The sequence below is a fragment of the Halichoeres trimaculatus genome, unplaced genomic scaffold, assembly GCF_033239565.1.
Source record: "Halichoeres trimaculatus isolate MK-OKI-2021-1 unplaced genomic scaffold, fHalTri1.1 fHalTri1_scaffold_22, whole genome shotgun sequence".
NCBI classification, from domain to species: Eukaryota; Metazoa; Chordata; class Actinopteri; order Labriformes; family Labridae; genus Halichoeres; species Halichoeres trimaculatus.
Window position 1 is genome coordinate 22,680,982 of NW_027437200.1, and position 19,536 is coordinate 22,700,517.

At 40.2% G+C, this 19,536-nt stretch overlaps 1 protein-coding gene across 1 annotated transcript; it reads left to right on the forward strand.

The window, feature by feature from the left end:
• Nucleotides 1–322: 322 nt before the first annotated feature.
• LOC141811030 (E3 ubiquitin/ISG15 ligase TRIM25) lies at nucleotides 323–10,525 on the forward strand. Its single transcript, XM_074698877.1, has 8 exons — nucleotides 323–697; nucleotides 3,548–4,291; nucleotides 4,384–4,492; nucleotides 6,682–6,777; nucleotides 6,892–7,125; nucleotides 7,233–7,255; nucleotides 7,383–7,531; nucleotides 9,307–10,525. Exons 2-8 carry the CDS (start codon nucleotides 3,624–3,626, stop codon nucleotides 9,609–9,611), a joined length of 1,584 nt encoding a protein of 527 aa, XP_074554978.1. The 5' UTR covers nucleotides 323–697; nucleotides 3,548–3,623; the 3' UTR covers nucleotides 9,612–10,525.
• Nucleotides 10,526–19,536: the final 9,011 nt, after the last annotated feature.

Sequence of the window (19,536 nt, forward strand, 5' to 3'; positions counted from 1 at the left end):
AATATATTGAAAATTAATGCTTGACTTTGTGTTTTTAGCCATTCTATGTGAAGGATGCTAACTTAGACGCGGCATATTTTTTATGTCAATCTGTTATATGTCAATTTCATTACATATAACAGACTATACACTTCTTTTTTGGATTATTTAGCCTATTTTCCAATTTAGAACGAATACTGTACATCAATGGTTGAGTGTTTTATATTTTATTTCGTTAAAACTGAAGTAAAGATGTTTTTACGAAATTAGAGAAACTGTGTTAAGGTATGGAGGAGGTTTTTATTCGGTTAAAGCGACTCTTTAGCAATGCAGGAAGTGTATCTTCAGATTTCCCGAGCCGACCTTGAAGGCATCATTTTCCCCGCATCACCCTGCTCAGTTCAGTCCAGCTCGTCCGTTTGTCCGTCACACAGGTGTGTGTATGTGTGTGTATGTGTGTGTGTTCACACGCTCTTTTGTGTCAAATGCCGAAACCTCCAGAGGGAAAACCAAACGGCCTGTGACTGGAATATTTCCCCGGACTAACAGAGCAGACTGTGGACGGAGAGCGGAGCTAACGGTCGCTGTGTTATCGCGTTAGCCGCAGTAGCTCGGCAGGTGCATGTCAGACGGTAACGGTTAGCCTCTGAAATAACGTTTACACCTCTAAAGATCCCGTCTTTCACCTTTTTTTCAGATTCACCTTATTTCTCACAAGGTAAGTGGTGTTTACACCCCGCCTCTGTGTTTGTATGTGTGTGTACATCTCTCAGAGAGAATTTACAGCAGCTAACGGGGGTACAGTGAGCTAAGCGTCGGTTTCCTTTTTAACTAAGTGTCAGTGAAGCCATCATAGCAGTTAAAGCGGTAACCAGCTCTCAGGCCGGAGGTGAGCTTCGGGGAGACAGGTGAAGGATTGAGGCTACTGCTGAGTAACTGGGGCACCGCCTTTTGTGTCATGTCAACAGCACGGAGCCGGCTGGCAGCTTACAGGAGGTCATGGCCTTTAGGAAGACACTGATTTAACGAGCTTAGCGCACTGAGAGGCAGTCTGTCAATACACAGGAGCTCACATTGGGTTATACTTTCATTTTAATGACAGAGTCAGGCCTATACGGGAAGCAGGAAGTATCAAACTCAGTGTGAGGTAGTCTCTAAAGACCTTTGACATATTTTAGGCTGAAACTATTTTTCTAAGTGTGATCAATATATACTCATATACTGATGATTTCCTGGGTCAGACAGTTCAAAGTCCGTCCTCTGAAAACCCAAACTGGCAGAGGTTGATCATCATACTCCACCTTTAACACTTAGGGGCCCCGAAGTGGTTATAATCAACAAGAGGGGCTCAGAAAATGAGGAAACAAAGCGACAGAGGATAAAGAAAAAGTGACATGTGACACATGAGGAGAAAGGGGGTTTGAAGGTTTTTGTTTGTTTTTAAAACATCTGACACAGGTCAAAATGATTTCTGTGTAAAATGAGCTGAATGATATAATGCGTCAGATGTTGAACAGGAGAAGAACATGTGAGGAGTGTTTTCATCTGTTTGCAAGTTTATTTAGATTAAAAAATCAGACTAAGATTTAAAAAAAAGTTTTTTTGTAAGAGTTGCCAAATGTTTGGTATTAAGTTTGTTCATTTTGGCACCTTTAGTTTGTGGCTTCTGCCTTATTCTGCCACACAGAAGGAAACAGTCCCAAATGTGACGACTGTAATGCCAAACTTTTGGCTTATTTTACATTCATTTTTACTTTTTTGTTGCTGTTGTTGTTGTTTACGCCACAAGAACAACCTGTAAGGATTAGTGTCTTGAGTTTGTTTTTTTTTCTTATCAGTATCTGACATATATATATATATATATATATATATATATATATATATATATATCCAGGAGGTCCTCGTGAACGTGGTTCTCGACTTACGTTATTTCGATTTTACGAAGGCTATAAATAATTAAATGTAAGAAATCAGAGAATGTTTCAAAGTTATGCCACTTTGTTTGTAAGCTCCTATGATGTGTACTAGTTTTTGACGCGTATAAATACAAAGCTACGCAGTCATCACCATCTTCCACTTTGCCTCAAGTCGTGTCATAATGTAGATTGTCTGTGTTTGTGCTCTGTCATTTTCTTCTTGTCCTCACCTTTTTCGCATCATGGACATGAATATGAAGTATAATACATGTTTTTGGAAAGTTATTAAGAGAATAAGGGGAATTTAGGTTAAAAATCCAACTTTCGTGGAATTTTGGGTTATGATCTAGTTCTCATTGTGTCATAAAACGGTGCTACCTCCACTGCAGAGCCACAGCTGGCTATGAAGGGCTCTCCGCTTAGTGTATCAGTCTGCGAGCGCGGCGTGCCAAATATAAACAAACGCGGGTAGTCTACCAGGGCGAAGAGACACGATGAGAACTAGAGCCTTATTTAGCGGTGTTTTTGTGTGAAAGTAACGCGCTGAAAATTCTCTAAATAAAGCGTGAATGCAGACCGATATCAGAGTTTTTCGGTGGGAGTCCGTTTATTTGTGTTTTTGGTCAAGTAAAATATGGCCCCGTCTGAGTGCAGAGGAAACCTGCAGAGGAGCAGGGAGGGGGTGTTTGGTGTGAGCGCCCTGGGCTTCTGCTGCACAAAAACACTGCTGTAGGGGTAATTTCTGCCCTAAACCTTCTGATAGGACCCAACTTGTTCAATCCCGGAGGATCACTTTAAGATCCCCTGAATAAGTCCTGGAAACTGACTCAGTTTGTGCATTTTTTGGAAAATATGGCCCCTGACATACTTTGTAGACATCATCATCATCATCCAACATTATCACAACACCTGGTGTTAAAAAAGCAAACGAAAAATCACAAAAAACATAAATATTAAAAAATCACAATTTGAGAATTTGATGTGTGTTTAAAGACAATAACATGATTAGGGATGGGTACCGAATCAGGTTCTTTTATTGGTACCGGGTACCGATTCATGTAAAATCAAAAGGTACCATGTTTAGGTACCTAAATGCATCCTTGTGACTGTGAGGGAGTGGAAGAGTAGGTGGTTTTCCATGCTGGACATGAACACAGCATTGCAAGATTATATATTCAAGAATAAATATGTTAAACCGAAAAAATGTATGTTTTATTGTGAAAAAAAAAAGATATTTTTTTTACCACATAAACACAAAAAAATTACTGAAAATTGGTACCATTGAGTACTGATACCCATTGCCAGGTACCAGGCATCAGTACCGTATCGTTTTAAATGTGAAAGGTGCCCACCCCTAAACATGAGTAAACATGAAATATTTGGGAATTATTATTTGAAAATATAAAAAAAACTTAAATCAAACAAAAAATGTCACGGACCCTCAACGGTCATCCCAGGGGCCGCAGACCTCCTGTTGAGGACCTCTGGTTTACAGTATCATGATGAGTCCTGTGACACTGTTGTGGCAATTTTTTAATGTTTTGTGAAAGAAAAAATGTTTTTCAGTGAAAATTAGTTTCAGTAATTGTGCAAAGAAAGAAAAAAATGGGCGTTTCAGTCATTTTGATTTGTCTGTTCTTTTCCTTTTGCAGCCTGACACCTCCAGAGCGCACATCAGGACGCCCGCCCACCTCCCACCCTCCCTGCCCTCCATCCTTCAGTCCTGACATGGCCTCGGCTCAGTCAGAGCAGTCCAGGGTCCTCCAAGAGGAGCTCACCTGCCCGGTCTGCCTGGACCTGTACCGGGACCCGTACTTGCTCCCCTGTGGCCACAACTTCTGTAAGACCTGCCTGAACCGCTTAAAGCGGCAAGCAGAGCGCGGCCGCCTCCGCTGCCCCGAGTGCCGCGACAGCCACCGCTGTGGCACCAGTTTCCAAAAAAACTTCAAACTAGCCAACATCGCTGATGATTACCGCCACCGGCGCAGAGCCACAACTAACGCCGCCACAGCGTTAAAAAGTAAAGAACTGCTGACGCCTTTCCTTTCGATGACACAGGGCAGGAGTCTCTCCGCTGTTCCCTGTGACTACTGCCCCTCAGTGGGCGCCGAGGCTCCGGGGAGCGGCGACGCAGCAGACGGGTCCTCTGCTGCTTCAACGTCTCAGGGAGCGGTTGAAATGCAGGAAGATGCTGCTACCGCCGCCACCGCCACTGCTGCTGCTGCCACTGCATCGTCCACGTTCGCTGTGAAGACCTGCCTGAAGTGCGAGGTGTCCATGTGCCAGGAGCACGTGAAGCCACACCTGGAGCTGCCCGCCTTCAGAGAGCATCCGCTGACCGAGCCGATGAGCGACTTCTGGAAGAGGAAGTGTCCCGACCACGACGAGATTTACAGGTAGGAGGCAGGCTGGACACTCAGACAGAAAACCTGTGAAGACCATGTTTGTGTTTCGCTGCATCATGTTTCTGGTCGTTCTGCACCTCCAGGTATTTCTGCATGGACGACAGGGTGTGTGTGTGCAACGCCTGCACCATCGAAGGAGGTCACCTGGGGCACACCATCAAAACCCTGAAGAACTCCATGAAGGACTTCAAGGTGGGCGGCCCGCTGCGGTCTCTTGTCTCTGAGGTTTTGTCCCTGAGTCTGGAACACGTGAAAGAACAGTCGTAGTAGTGTGTGTGTGTGTGTGTGTGTTGGCTGGTGTGTGTGTATTCACAGGTTTTTTTGTGTGTGAATGAATGAATGACTGAAAGGGTCACATGATCCACTTCCTGTGCTTTCAGCGTGGTGCTGAGAGGCTTCCAGTGTGTTGCTTTGTGCACAGAGCTGTTAGACAAGTACAAGTACAAGTGCTGTCAGGTAGAAGTGGCCGTTTTTTTTTATCCCCTCTCTGTTTTTCTAAAAAAACATCAGTTTGGCTGGAAAACTGCTCTGTATGGAGAGCAAAAGCAGGCAGGGAAGATCCCAGCAACAACAGTCTGGCTCCTGTTGGTGGAAATCTCAAGAAGATATTTGAATCAACAGATTAGCTTGTAGCTGTGTTTAGATTTCACAACATCCAACTTAATTATCAAAAAAATTTCCTTTTGTGTGTCTGAGAAATAAAAGAGATAAAAACAGACACTCATAGAAGAAAACGTATTAAAAACAAATCAAAGTAAATAAGATCAGACAAAGAAACTTAGTCTCCCTGAGGTTAAAAGCCAAAGAATAAAAATGTTTTGGGCAGTGAAGGGGCCTCTCATTCGAACATTTAAACCGGAGTGAAGCTTCTGTGTAACTTACTGTTTACTGTGAAACTGAGACTCACCAGAAACTAATGAGCAAGAGCGCAAATCATGAACGTGAAAAGCTAAATTTTGCAGGGTTTTTAAGCTCATCTTGGATTGCAAATTTAAGCTTATTAGTGGAACATTTCAGCACAGTTGATGAACAGTTAGTGCGCCCCATGTACAGACAATCAATCTGATGAACTATTGATGAGGAGGAGCTGAAGCATGACACACTTTCTTCAAGGTTCACACCAAAAAGATGGGACCTCAGCTGATTTAAGTCATGTGACTTTGGAGCAAACCATTGCTGATTTATAGGGTTTTTTCAATGGGAACATGGTTGACGCTGATTTCTCAGACACACCCAAAATAAATTATTTCATCTATATCAATTATTAAAATAGTTTTTAAAATACCTTTGTCATGTTTTAATGATTATTTTAAACAAATAATGCTGAAATTGATAAACACAAACATGTTTTCTAGTGTTGATTTTGAAGAGCAAACTTGACATTTGAGAAACCAGACAGTTCACAAACTGCAAATTCCAACACATGATTTGCAAATTTTGCTAAATAAATGATGAAACCTGTTAACTTTCTGTATTAAATAAAAGTAAAATATCAGCCACTGTAAAACTGGTCATTGTGTGAAATTAATACTTTGTTAAATAGAATAAGTTTATCCCATGAACATGAAATGAACCTCTAATTAAAGAACCACTCTTCTGACCTGGACACACGGATTATCCAGAGGTTTCTCAGGGACTGTACGCAAAGCAGCACTGCAAAAGTTTGTGTTTCATTTTAGGGATGGACCTGACAAAGTTTGCATTTTTACTTTTTTGCAAATCAGCAAACTGTGTATTCAGAAAATACCTGTTTTTTTTTTCTTTTTTTGGTGAAATCAAACATTTGCTTTCTGTTCTGGAGTCAACGTCTGTGATAAAAACCAGAGTGAAGCTTCTGTGTAACTTACGTTTTACAGTGAAACTGAGACCTGCCAGAAGCAAATGAGCAGTTGCAGCACTTTTTTTTTTTTTTTTGCAAATTATGATGAATAAAAAAATTCAGTTTTCACTCGGAACAAACGTGGGTCCTGAAGTTTCTATGTGGACTATGAACGCTGCAGCGCAAGTTTAAGTTTCGTCTCTTCTTGGGGAAGGACCTGACAAAGTCTGCATTTTTACTTTTTACAAATCAGCAAACTGTTTATTCATTTATATTTTCTGAGGTAAATCATAAGATAATGTTTTTTTCTGATGAATACGTCAGTGTGATTCAATATTTACTGTAAAACTGAAACTCAATGCAATAGATAAGCGTAGAGATGGACCTGACGAGGTTTGCGTCTTTACTGTTTTTTGCTGTTTTTTAGAGCAGTTATGAGACATTTGTTTTCTCTTTCTAATGTGGTCCAGAGTGCAGCCTCTGTGTAACTTATTATTTACTGTGAAGCTGAGACCTACCGTGTCTCAGAAGGTAAAGTCACAGCTGTGGTGTTTTCCTGTAGGTTTATCTGGATAAACAGCTGTACCGAGTGGAGAGGAAGTACAGCATGGCTGAGAGGAAGCTCCAGGAGCAGAAGGAGAAGGAGAGGCAGAATAAGGTAGCAGCCACTTCCTGTTTGAGGTTTAACATCTCTTCACAGACTGTCGTTTGATTTATTTTTCTTCACTCAATAAAATCATTCACCCTTTCTCTGATTCTCCTGGTCATGCAGAAGTTCATGGACGACTCGGAGCAGGGTCTGAACAAGCTGGAGGACGAGCTGAAGGCCAAAGTGCTGCGCTTCGTGGGCAGGCTGCGGGAATGCACGCGCACCCACTGCGACACCAACGGGCCGGCCATTCAGAAGAACATCTCCAGGATCTGCCAGGACCAGGCCCGGCTGCAGGAGGTCCGCTGCGGCATCGAGAGCCTCATGCAGGAGAACGACCCGTTCCGCTTCATCGAGGTGAGAAGTCTGTAAAGACGTCCAGCCTGAAACGGGCTGAGCTAACGCTACGTTCTGCTGCTTGTTCAAAGTTAAAGTCGACTTTTTTCTTTTCCTTTGATTTTCAGGCTTTCAAGACAACAGGAAGGCAGTAAGTTCACCTCTTACATTTATTTGTGCTGCGACTAACAATTAGTTTGAGTTATCTGTCAACCTCATGAATAGATTTTTGATTGCTTCGTCCAAACCCGTTTCTTACATGTGTTTTTTTCTTGTAGGTGTCGTCGACAGTTCAAGAAAAACATGTTCTACCCCGAATACGTGGACATGGAGACCGAGGTCCTGGGGGTGATGATGGAGGAAGAAATGAGGAAATTCATGGTCGAGGAACTCCCGTCTCACATCATGGCTGCCATCAGCACCCTGTGTAAGGAGCTCAGTTACTTCTGCATCAGTGGGGTCAGGTCGAAGATTAATCCAGTTACAGCACATAGACCCAAAGTCCCTTAGACCAGGGGTTCCCAAACCTCACTGAATAAAGAAGGGATGCACTGATCCAGCCTTTCTGGTCATGATAGCGATACCTGGGCTTTGGGTGTCGACTATAGACTGTTATAGTTGTGGAGCCAGAGTCTGTGGAGTAGTAGTAGTAGTGGAGCCAGGTGACAAATATGATTTTTTTTTTCTTTCGAGAGTCTAATCACTTCCTGACTCTACCTCCCAACACATTTTACAATCCCCGAAAAAATACACAAGAACAGCAGCTGTCAATCATCGTTATACGTTACGTAAAACCTCGCTTTTAACCTCTTATAACTAATGAAAATGAAACTTCAGGAAAAAGAGGACTTGAACACAAGACAGCCAAATGATATCTTCAAATCACCACCACAATCAGATATGAGAAACATTTCTACCAGGTGTATTAATTTTTTAAAGTTTGACCACGTTTTAACCTATTCTTCAGCTAGCCACCAGGGGGAGCAGTTTTTTCGTGTTTTTCTTTTTCTTCGTTTTACAGCTCAGTTTGAAGCGAGTATGTAGCGAAGGATACAGCGGCACAGTTGTGGAGAGGCGTGTGTGTTGTTGACATGACGAGTGGTGAAGTCAAGTCAGAGTTAGAGCGTGCACCTGTGGCGTTGAGTCGTTCTGCCGTCTGGGAGCTCTTAAGATTAGATTTCAGACCCCTCTGGCGAGTTTCTTTAAAGACGACAATTCTTGCGACTTTAAGTTTAGAGCCTGACGTTGAAGTTTTGATCTCCTCAATGGTCAGCGTGTGTGAGCCCCTCCCCTATCCAAAACACAGACAGTCCCCCTCCCTCACAGCAGATGAAATCACACAGGTGTGTGTCTCATTGTGGTCACATCTGTCAGTCCCCAGCCCAGATAAAAAAGGAGGGTTTCTACAGTTTTTAAGTTATTAACACTTTCATTTCTGGCGATGACGTCACCCCCAGAAATGCTCTCGTGCTGGTGAGCCTCATTTGTTTTGGCTGCTGTCAAACAAAGTTCAGGCACCTGGAGTGCCACTGTTGCAGGATGTTGAGACACAAGACGAACTTTGTTTCAACGCAGCCAAAACAAATGTCAAGCCCGAGCTCGAGAGACAGACTACTTTCCCGAAATTTTGCGTGGGTTGGGGGGCCAGCTTCACGCAGGTTGGCGGCGACGCTACGCTAACCAGAAATCAGAAAGTCCTCAAATCGCCTTTAGACAACAAATCACCTCATGACAAAGTTCAATCTTCTTTTTTCTCTTGATCTGTTTTGGTCTCCACCAGCTCGTGCAACACATTCGCCCGATAACTCTACATCTGTTTAAAACCCTTTATCACCTGAGTATCATCCAGACCACCTGGACTTTTTATTTTTTAAAAGAGTCACAAATCACACCTGGAAAGCTCATCTCCTCTTCTTTCAAGAACTGTTTGAATTTTTTTCATCAGCCCAGATATTAAAGGAGTTACGGTAATAGAAGCTGTTGTAAAATGCATAAATTATTGCCTGTGATTAGAACTTTTTGCAGATATATTCTTATGTTGTAACGTAACACCCTGGATATCTCTGTACGTCTTGTTTTTTTCTTCTCTGATGAACTGTTTGAATTTTTCCTGCACAAATAGCGGGGGAGTTACGGTAATTTAAAAAGCACCTAAAACAGAAAATGCCACGAGGTAACAAAAGATGTATTTATTCCATCCAGGTCAACCAGGTGCACTCTCTGATCTCGAAGAGGAGGAAGATCAGGAGGAGAACGAAGAGGAGGCGGCGGAGGAGGACGATGACGACGACGACGACGACGACCTGGACGACAGCAGTGTGGAGGAGATGAGGAGCGAGGGCGAGGAGGAGGACGAAGAGGACGACGAAGACGAAGGGCAGGACCAGAGCGAGCTGGCTGATGATCTTTACAGCCCAGGAGAAGAGGAGGAGGAGGAGGGCGAGGAGGAGGAGGATGATGAGGACGATGATGAGGATGATGAGGACGAGGAGGAGCGAGGGGTTTAACGACCTGAAGGTTACTTCATTAAATGACCACAGCACTTTGGATCCGATCCGTGTGACGGGAGTTTCTCTTTGAATGTCCCTGTACAGTTACAGACTCGAGCAGCTACCACGTTTTGCCTCAGACCCTCCGACAGTAACCCCACACCACACTGGAAGCTAAGTTTAGTCCTGTCACACTCTGCTAAACCTCATCACGGTGCTTTACGTACGGGAAGCTGAATGTACACCCACTGAATGTGGCTGGAAGGACTCAAACGCGTTGAAACAATTTCTAATCCCGGCAAAACCTCTGCATGCCTGTTACGCCAGATTTTCTACCACTTTGCTAAATATTTTACAAAAATTTCCCAAAAATCTGTTAACAAATTTGAGCTGATATTTTTGCGGAAATTTACCAAGAAACTTTAATACAACAGGTGCTAAGCAGAAAGCACTTGAGAAGTAGTTTTCATTGAATTTTTGAGCCAATCTTAAGAAAAAACCTTGCTCTCCCTAAGTTTCATCACCATAGAAAGCCTTTTCATGAGACTAACACGCTTAATGACACGCCAACATATCTAAAAACATCTGTTCTTCATGCTAAAGTTAAACATTGCAAGCCAAAGAGTAAGGATGTGTGCGTGCATGGTTAATTTAAAACGATTGCTTGGCATGATGCTAGACAATGAAATGCAATGTGTTTCCATTATAGACAAGTTATCTTTGCTTTGCTGTAGTTTAAAAAAATATTCCTATGCACAGTTCATCAATTATTCCCAAAATATCAGTTTCAGGTGGCGGGACATTTTGCACTTTACTACAGAATTAAAAAATGCTATGTAAGGCCTGATATATTTGAATGTTGAAAGTTGATTTTTATTTTGATACAAGTGACTTTGAGGGGCCAAACTGAAAAAAATAAAACCTGATAATAAAGCCTGTTAAATGCAAAAAGTTATTTTGTTTCCCCTTTGTTCACATCACATCATGATACTCAGATAAAAAGTTATGTCGTCTGCGTAAACATACTAAAAGTTAAAAAGACGAGGCCCGAGGATTGATCCCTGAGGAACACCACATGCTGCTGTAAAAGACAGGTGTTTCTGACTTGTGAAAAAAAAAGGTAAGACTTTAATTTTATAATTCAATCATCAACTGAAGTACAATTAAGGGAGTTTTTCTGTTCCCAGGGTATATGTTCAAGAATTTTTTTTATTTATTTATTTTTTTTACAAAAAACAGTTATTGTTTTCGTAACACTTAGGTTGAAGAAGCTATGAAAAAATAACTGCTTCTCGATCATATTTTAATACGTGTTCCTGTGTGTTGAAAATTCAAATCCAGGTATTTCAACATTAAAGCAATAAAAGCGCTAAATTCATTAAAATATTGACTTTACTTTTCACCATATCAACTTAAAAAGACTGTTTTTCAGAATCATGTAGTTTATATTTGTTCAACTTTTTCAATTTTTAATTATAGTTAAATATCGCTGTCTCTCTTACTCAACATTGTACAGACCGATAAAGTTTTTACAAAAACCTACAGGCATTATTGCATGCTAATTAGATTTGTTAGGTTTATTATGTGTCGTTACCAAACCAGCCACTACTTGAATATTTTAACTAATTTATTAGAAATTTCACACTTTTGACATACATTTTGTGTACATTGTATGATAGCTAACCTGTTAGCAAACCTAAAACTTGTCCAACATTTTCTGCAAAAAAGTGAAATTTCCCATTACCATCACACAGGGGATAAGGCCAAAACAGTAAAATTCTTGCACATTTCAACAATTTTCAACACACAAAAAAAGTATTACAATATCAACATTAAGATAGTTATTTTTTCATAACTTCTTCAACCTAACCCTTACAAAAAATTTTTTTCTTTTTTGTAAAATTAAAAAAAAAAACATTTTTCTTCTTGGAAATCTACCCTGGAGACAAAAAAACTCCTTTGGTTGGATAACTTTATCATATCAACCAATGCCTGTATGTTTCTTCAGTGATACGCTGTGATTCAACCGTCCAGGAGCATTTTGATGGCGGCTTCTTTCAACAACCTGCATATCAAGTAAGAAGACAAAACATGATTCAATTGATTGATAAAATTCACAGTGCAAAGTCTATGTACTTGTTTACCGTCAACGGTTTGAGTTGAACTTTTTAGTTTTTCATCTTGTTCCCTCTGAAAGACTTTTCCATTTTTGTGAACTCGCCAGCTGATTTTGACTCCGGACACACCCGTCTCCTCCAGCTGCTTCTGTAACTGAACACAGAAGTACAAACAGCTCAAACTACATTTCTTTTTGTTTATCACACTGATCTCTTTTTTACTCTTCTTTTTCTACCTGCTTTAACAGAGAGTCACTCATTGAAGGTTGATTCAGATCGACCCCAGAGCTCATTTTCACCTTCACCACCATGGACCATTTTGGCACTAGAAACCGGTCTCCTAAACAAACACAAGAAATATTAATACAGATTTGCTTAGCTGCTAAAATCACTTCCTTGTGTTAATATTTGAATTTATAAAATGTAGTTTTGCCTCAGGCCATATTGAGTTGTGTATTGAATAATTTTTATTAAATCATATGCAGTCGTATTGTCGTATAAAGTATTAAAAGTTGATAAATCAATCTTAGGAAAATTAAGGCCCTTGAAAAGTATCAAAAAGTCGTAATTGTGATTTTATAAGGTATTGAATTTTATTGGTATTCAAGCTTTGGCTCCAAAAATATCCATGAATATTTGTTTTCCTTCTCCTGACTGTCTCCTGATTGGGGCGTAAAGCAATCGACCAGTGAAGTTGTCAGCAATCGGTAGCTTGATAAGATGGACATGCACGATTTCGGGCAATGAACCATGCAAGTCCGTCTAGATGGCCTCAGGAGATGTCAATAAACCTGCTTTTAGTTTCATTTATTCTTTGAAGCTTTAGTCCCTCTCAGTTTACCACAACTGTGCAAACCACAACTGTTAAAGATGAGTTGCTGACAACAGCTTAAAGTCGGGATGAGGCCTTCAAATCTTTTTAATGTTTTTTTAAAAAAAGTCTTACCTCATGGTAAAATGAAAAAGTCTGTAATTTAATCTTATCAGGTAACTTACCATTGCGACAGATGAAAGGGAGTTTGCTCTCACATTGAGAATTCCCCCATGTGAAGTTCCCTCTCATCAAACTACAGTCTCCGCCATCATCGTTCGGCTCGTTTTCATGCCAGTTTCTGAAGCTGCTGTTGTTCCCGTCAGACCACGCCCAGTCGTCGATGAACAGCCCAATCCAGGCGTTCTTGTCCTTGGTCGCAGAGTGGACCTGTGGAGTCTGCTCCTCTGATGACACACTCACCAGGTCAACGTAGTGCTGTCGGCAGTAGCTCTGAGCTTTCCGCCATGACAGTAGTTGGTTGTTGAGGAAGTAAATTACAGCCCCATTGCTGGCATCTGAAAAACGACATTTAATGGTTCTAAAAAGACCAAAAATCACTAGTCTGAAAATTGTGAGTTCATTGAATCACGCGTTCACCTACATTTGTAGCAAAGGGAAGCTCTCTGTTCACTGCATGTTTCGGGTTCCCAGTACCCGCCCTTTATCATAGACGCACATTCACCATAGCCTGGATTCCAGTTGTAAACGTTGACGGGCCCTGAGCCATCAGACCAGATCCAGCTAGCAGTATCTGTTCTCCTCAGGCCAATCCAAGCACGAACCGTGGCCACAATGACCTCGTTGAGTTGCTCTTGCTCCTCCTTGGTCGTCACGGTAGCCAGGTCGCTGCCGTGTTCTCTGCAGTAGCTCTGAGCGTCACTCCATGTCATTGGGGTTTGGACGAAGTGGTACCTGTGGTGCACTGTGAGTTGAAATGCATGAGTTGAAACTTTTTGGTGCTTTATGTATAACTTTTATATTTACTGAGGTTTGTTTTCCATAGCTGGTCTCTGAACTCAAAGGTTTGCTGTTTTTTGGAAATGTGAGATCTCTCCTTTGCTAAAACCAAATTGTTTCCTTTTGTAATCAAATACAGCAGTAGCATATATCTACCTCCTGTGGTAAATGTTGCATCTCCAGCCGTTAAAAGCATCAGGAAAATACCTGCAATTGAATTTGTAGAAGAAAATGTTGAAAAGATTTGACATTGTGAAGAACATTTTTTCAAATTTTTGTTACAAAAGAAATAAAATTAATAATTAAAAGTGATAACTTCAAATTTGACATTTGTGTCAAAGCTACAATTTCACAGAATACAGGGACTGTTTTTTACTTAACAGAGAAAAAGCACCATGGCCTATATGGAAGATAAATTCAGTCTTTAGAACATCATTTTGATTTTAAAATTAATGAAACATAGGGTTATAAATTACACTGTGATCATATTTTTTAGTTATGAATAAAAAAAAAAGGAAATGTGAATTTTTTACCTGTGAGAAAGGCAGCTTTAGAGCTCATGGCTGTAAAATTAGACAACATTGTACAAAATAAATGAAATTTAGAATCACAAGACAGGATGAAGGAAACAACAAGAATCCGAAGTTCAGCCCATAACGGTCTAAATATCTTCTTTTCTCTCTTATAATAAAGCCCTAAGCATTTTAAGTAAAAATTATTTAAAAAGTGTACCTCCTCTAGTGTGTGTTTCCTCAACCTGCAGCACTCTATATGTGCTTTGCCAACTACTACTCCAGGTAAAGTTGTTGTATGGAAAATGTATGGAAATCAAACCTGCCTTCAAAGGCTTAAACAGAGTATTTGACTACAGATCCTGACTGGATTAAGGAAGCACACCACAAGGTCTTCGACGTAAAACCTGAGCTTTTTCTACAGCAAGAGAAAGTTACAAGGTTGATAGTTTACATTGTTGATGTTAGATCAAGATATAAATACTCATATACTTATATATAAATATATCTTTGTATGTATGTATGTGTGTGTGTGTATATATATATATATATATATATATATATATATATATATATATATATATATATATATATATATATATATATATATATATATATTAGGGCTGTCATTTTAACGCGTTAATTAGATTAATTAATCACACCGCAAATTAACGCGTTGTAAAAATTAACGCAGATTAATCTGGATCCAAACCCGCGGGGCGTTCAAAGACGCACTTAATTTCAAATGTCTGGCATTTACAAACCGTGTGTCCTACTTGTAAAAAGAGGTGTTCTCGTCAGATTTTCAAATTTCCGACGGTCCCTGAATGTATCACACGTGGCGTCGGCAACATGCGGAGGGAGGGAAGCGAGATTGATTTGTGACTGCCGTCCACATCTCGTTTATTCACACGTCCTTTTTGAAAATCTACAGAAAATCAACCGTTTGCTCTAGCTCAATTCTGTAAAAAACACATAATTCTAAACTCTTAACTGCATTAAACAAGCCCTGGATGATCGATATATATCCTGTATTTAAATCTAAAGAGTTCTTAGAAAATTTGCTTCCATCTTCCTTGTGTCATGTTTCAGCTTGTGGCTCCTCTGCACCAATGAGCAACAGTTTGTGTGTTCAGAGCATGTTAAACTGAAAATACTTCACTTTTCTTTGATCCAACACTTGAAAAAAGTGTTTTGTACATAGTTCCTCACTTTTTTTTTTTAGCCTTTAGCCCTGGTTCTCCTGACCTCAGAAGTATAGAAGTTCATATTGCAGTGAAAATCGAGTCCACATCAAGTAAAAATGTGACAAAACCTAAAACCGTCCTGAAAATCAAATCAGCTTATCTTAGGTAAAGGAATGTGTAGATTTTGTAAAGATAGAACCATAACACTTTTTTCATGTGTTCCTTATGCCTCTGGGTACCTAAAAATGTGTTGTATATATTCCCACCTTATTTTTAAATGTTTTTTTAATGTCTTTTAATGTAATTTTAATGTCCTGGAATTCCAATTCTTTATTTTGGGACCTTAAGCAGATATGAGATTAAAATGCGATTAATTAGATTAATTGATTACAAATCCTGTAATTAATTAGATAAAAAAAATTTTATCTGTTTTTATTTCAACATCTTCTTTATCCCTCTTTGGTAAAGCTCTAAATATTAAATTTAAAAAGAGTCAGAAGTACACCTCGTCCGATGTCTCGGCTCACCTCTCTCTGGATATTCTTTGCTAACTTTAATCAAGAGTTTACTAGTTCTACTTCATGGAAACCAAACAAGCCCACAGAGGCTTAAACTGAAGATATTTGACTACAAGGTCTTTGAAACTTGACTCTTTTCCTGACAGGATCAAGAAAGTAAACAACATCATCAGCATACAACATGAGCTTTTTCTAACGCAAGAAAACTTTTGAAGATTGGGGGTTTGTGTTGCTGCTGTTTGGTTAACAGCATAAAATTAATCATTTACAGCACATTTCTCTGTAAAATCCACACACTATGCTTTTGAGGTTTCTTTTCAGAGACAAATAGTTCAAACTCTTTGTGACACGTGTGCTGAGTTAAGTCCTTATTTCCCTTTTCAGTGTTCCCTGACGCTTTGGTTTTTTTTGCATTGATTAAACAAATGAGAATTAGCTTGTTGATTGATGAAGATCTTTTCTTTAGTAACAGGGAAAACAGCACAGTGCACAAGCACTTAATTGCATGCATGACCCTGCTCTCATTTTCTGCCGTTTTTGGAAAAGGGACGTTTTTATGCAGCTGAGTAGCTCTTTATGGACTTCACATTTCTTTCAGCTACAGGTACAAAAGTGACAGAAATATTTGAGTGGCATCACTTTAATTATCTAAGCTCTATTAAGCATAAAAAGGGTTAAAGAAAAAAAAAGTGGACCTAGGTAAGCGTTAAGTTTGTAAAATCAAGAATTTTCAACAGATTGAAAACATCACAAGACGATTCAGTAAATGGCAATGACAACCTTTTTGTTTGACCAAAAAGACAAGAAAAATAAGCATTAAAACAATTGCACTAATGTTAATAGTTTATCAACACTTAAAATTCCAAATTTTCATTATAAGCAGAATTGATAAACTTGTGTTCACAATAAACAAATCAAATTCCAAAAATTTCAAAAATTTGACTAACCTGATATTTTCAATTGGTGTCAAGTGGTTCAACAAAATTCCACTTTTAATGAGTTCTTGAAAGGCTTTTGAGATTCTATTGACCCTAATTTTCATCAAAGACGTTAAGACTTTCTCTGTAAATAATGTTCATAACAATTATTAAAAATAAATTAATAAAAACACATAACACCACTCAAACTCATGCAGTGTGGATTATCCATTATTTATTCCATAATCTACGTCAAACAGGTGTTGGAATAAGACATGTTCACATATATATTTATTCATTTTTTATAACAGAGTAACAACTAAAAACAACATAAATGTTCATTCACTTTGGTTAAATTCAGTATCTCTTAGAAACAGAAGAAGAAGAGTTCAACTCCTGTGGTTGTGTTGAAACATAGTGGTTGATGATTAGCATCCTGTAATGAGAAAACATACATCAAGTCATCATTTGCACCAAAACACTATTGAAATATCTTCAATTCTTCATTTTTCTAATAACACATAACATATTCCAATAACACAGTTAGACCAGTTTTCTGTATCTTTTTTTTATCTATGGATTTAAACATTATGACAGTCAATAAATTGCTCACCTGTCTCTTCTACATCCTCCTCTACCAACTTCCGCTCTTTATAACGTTGAAAGATGACTCCATTTTTGTCTCGCCTCCAGCTCAAAGTGAAGTCAGCCAAAAAATGAAGTTTGAGTCTCATCTCCAGCTAAAAGGAAAGAGCAGGGTTATGAAAAACAGAGTCATTTTGTTTTAATGTCGTTATCTTGCGGTGTGTGAACAGCAAGCGTTGTATTATTCACAATTTTGTACCTGCTTCAGGAGTGAGTTGGTTATGACAGAGTCTGTGAGATCCCCATCTGAGCGCACCGTCGTCCTCATCACCATCTTCTTCGATTTGTGATCTGCAGAATCCAGAAATAGTGAAAAACTGTGTATAGGGTTAAAAGGGTTTCCCATTTGGTTGACACATTTGGTCGACCTCAAACACAAAGGTCTTCCCATAGCTCTGCCCACACAGGCCTCCAAAGGACTGGCCAATCAGAGGGAAGAGGAGCGATAAAAAGTTTGATATTTTACATAAATTGAAAGAAAGTAAAAAAACTGATTACGTTAACTCAGCAGCTCATCACTCACCACCCTGACAGACAAACGTCTTTTTCTGGTAGCACGGTGCATCGACCCAACGTCCAGGATATGACGGCAAAACTTGAGCGCAGTTTTCCTGATCCCCTTCGCTGCTCTGCCAGTTCCTAAAGGAAGTTCCTCCTCCATCAGACCACGTCCAGGCGTCGCTGAACAGGCCGATCCACACTTTGTTTTCCAGAAGGACAGCACCGTGCCATGTTTTGACTAAGTTGATGATGTCAGAGTTATCCTGGTCGCTGTTGACGTAGGCCATGTCGGTGTGCCTGCTCCTGCAGTACTCCAGGCTGCCGGTCCAGGTCTTTGAGTCAGGGTAGTAGATGTACTTGTCGTGACCATTCTGACCTAAAGACACATTTATGAGGATAACAACATGTAAACAGGAAGTCAACACATACCATACTGCACTGTATAGGAAAAATGAAAAGTATGGAAACAGGACAACGTCCACTTTGCATAAGAACAAGCTCTGAGAAATTTGTTTGAAGCAGTCATTTAAGAGGGAAGCTGGTTAGACCGTATTCAAACTTTTTGTGCCACGTGAAATGAACCAAAAAAGGACTGGTTCTTGAATGCTAAGAGTAGAAGTGGAGCAACAGATGCTCAGAACAGTGTCAGCAGCGTTTCAGAAAAATCCACTCTGGAGGCCGTTTTCACAAGTTTGCTGAAACGCCGCTATTACAGCCCTCTACTGGCGAGAAGACGGAGCATCCATCCTTACCGACACACTGTGGGAAGATTGTTTCTCTCGTTGTAGATTTTCAAATTGAATAAAATGAATTAGCAACAGCCTTTTTATGAAAAGTCATAGAATATTTGATCTTTCAGCTGTCACTCACAACCAAGCAACAGAAGGACAAAAGATAGAGAGACACAGCGATAGTCATGGAAGGAAGTGGCTCCAAACCAGACCAATTTGAAAAGTAGAGAGGACGTTTAACACAAAGATTATTTCAACAGCAGTTATCAATCAGCTCTAACACAGAGAGGGTCACAAAGACTTGTTTCTGAAGATGGCGTGCCCAAAAAGGCAATATTGAAATGCTAACAGCGAGAGGAAACCTTGAGGTTCCAATGATGTGTGGTCAAAGACGTTGATTGAATTTATCCACATTTCCTACCAAACACCCAGCGTGTGTCACTTACGTTCGTAACAGACGAAGCCTTTCGCCTCTCCACACTCTAAGTCGTTCCACCCGCCTCTCTCGGACAACTCCCCACACCACTCGTTGCCAGAAGGTTCCCCATCGTTCCACTTGGAGAACCCCGCTGCGCCTCTCCCGTCAGACCACATCCACCTGTGACTCCATCCCCTCTGAAGCCCGATCCAGCTGGGACTCACGTGTCCGCTCAGCACCTGGAACAGCTGGTTGTTGTCGTCTGTGTTGTTGACGGTGGCGAGGTCAACGTGCTTCACCCTGCAGTACGTCCGAGCTTCATACCAGGTCAGGTAGCTTTTGATGAGGTGGTACCGCTGAGGGGCTGTGGGCGGAGTTCACATTTGTATCACGTCTACATCATCATGTCGCACTATTTATAACGTCTTTAATGAAAACTGTTGATTTTAAAACAAAATTAAGTAATGAAAGAAACCACTAGAGGGCTGGTATTGACCATTTACGGTCAGTCAACACAGTCGACTTTAGGCAACAACACATTTTGGTCAAAACATTGGTGATGCATAGTTATACATACGTCACCACAATTATCCGCCAGTTATCCGCCTACCAGTTCCTTCGCTAAC

Bases quoted from the DNA above. Each gene is read 5' to 3' on its own strand.
- LOC141811030 (XM_074698877.1), top strand. From the start codon at position 3,624: ATGGCCTCGGCTCAGTCAGAGCAGTCCAGGGTCCTCCAAGAGGAGCTC. The intron at 6,778-6,891 runs GTAGCAGCCACT...CTGGTCATGCAG, and splicing joins AGAAGGAGAGGCAGAATAAG to AAGTTCATGGACGACTCGGA. The intron at 7,126-7,232 runs GTGAGAAGTCTG...TTTGATTTTCAG, and splicing joins ACCCGTTCCGCTTCATCGAG to GCTTTCAAGACAACAGGAAG.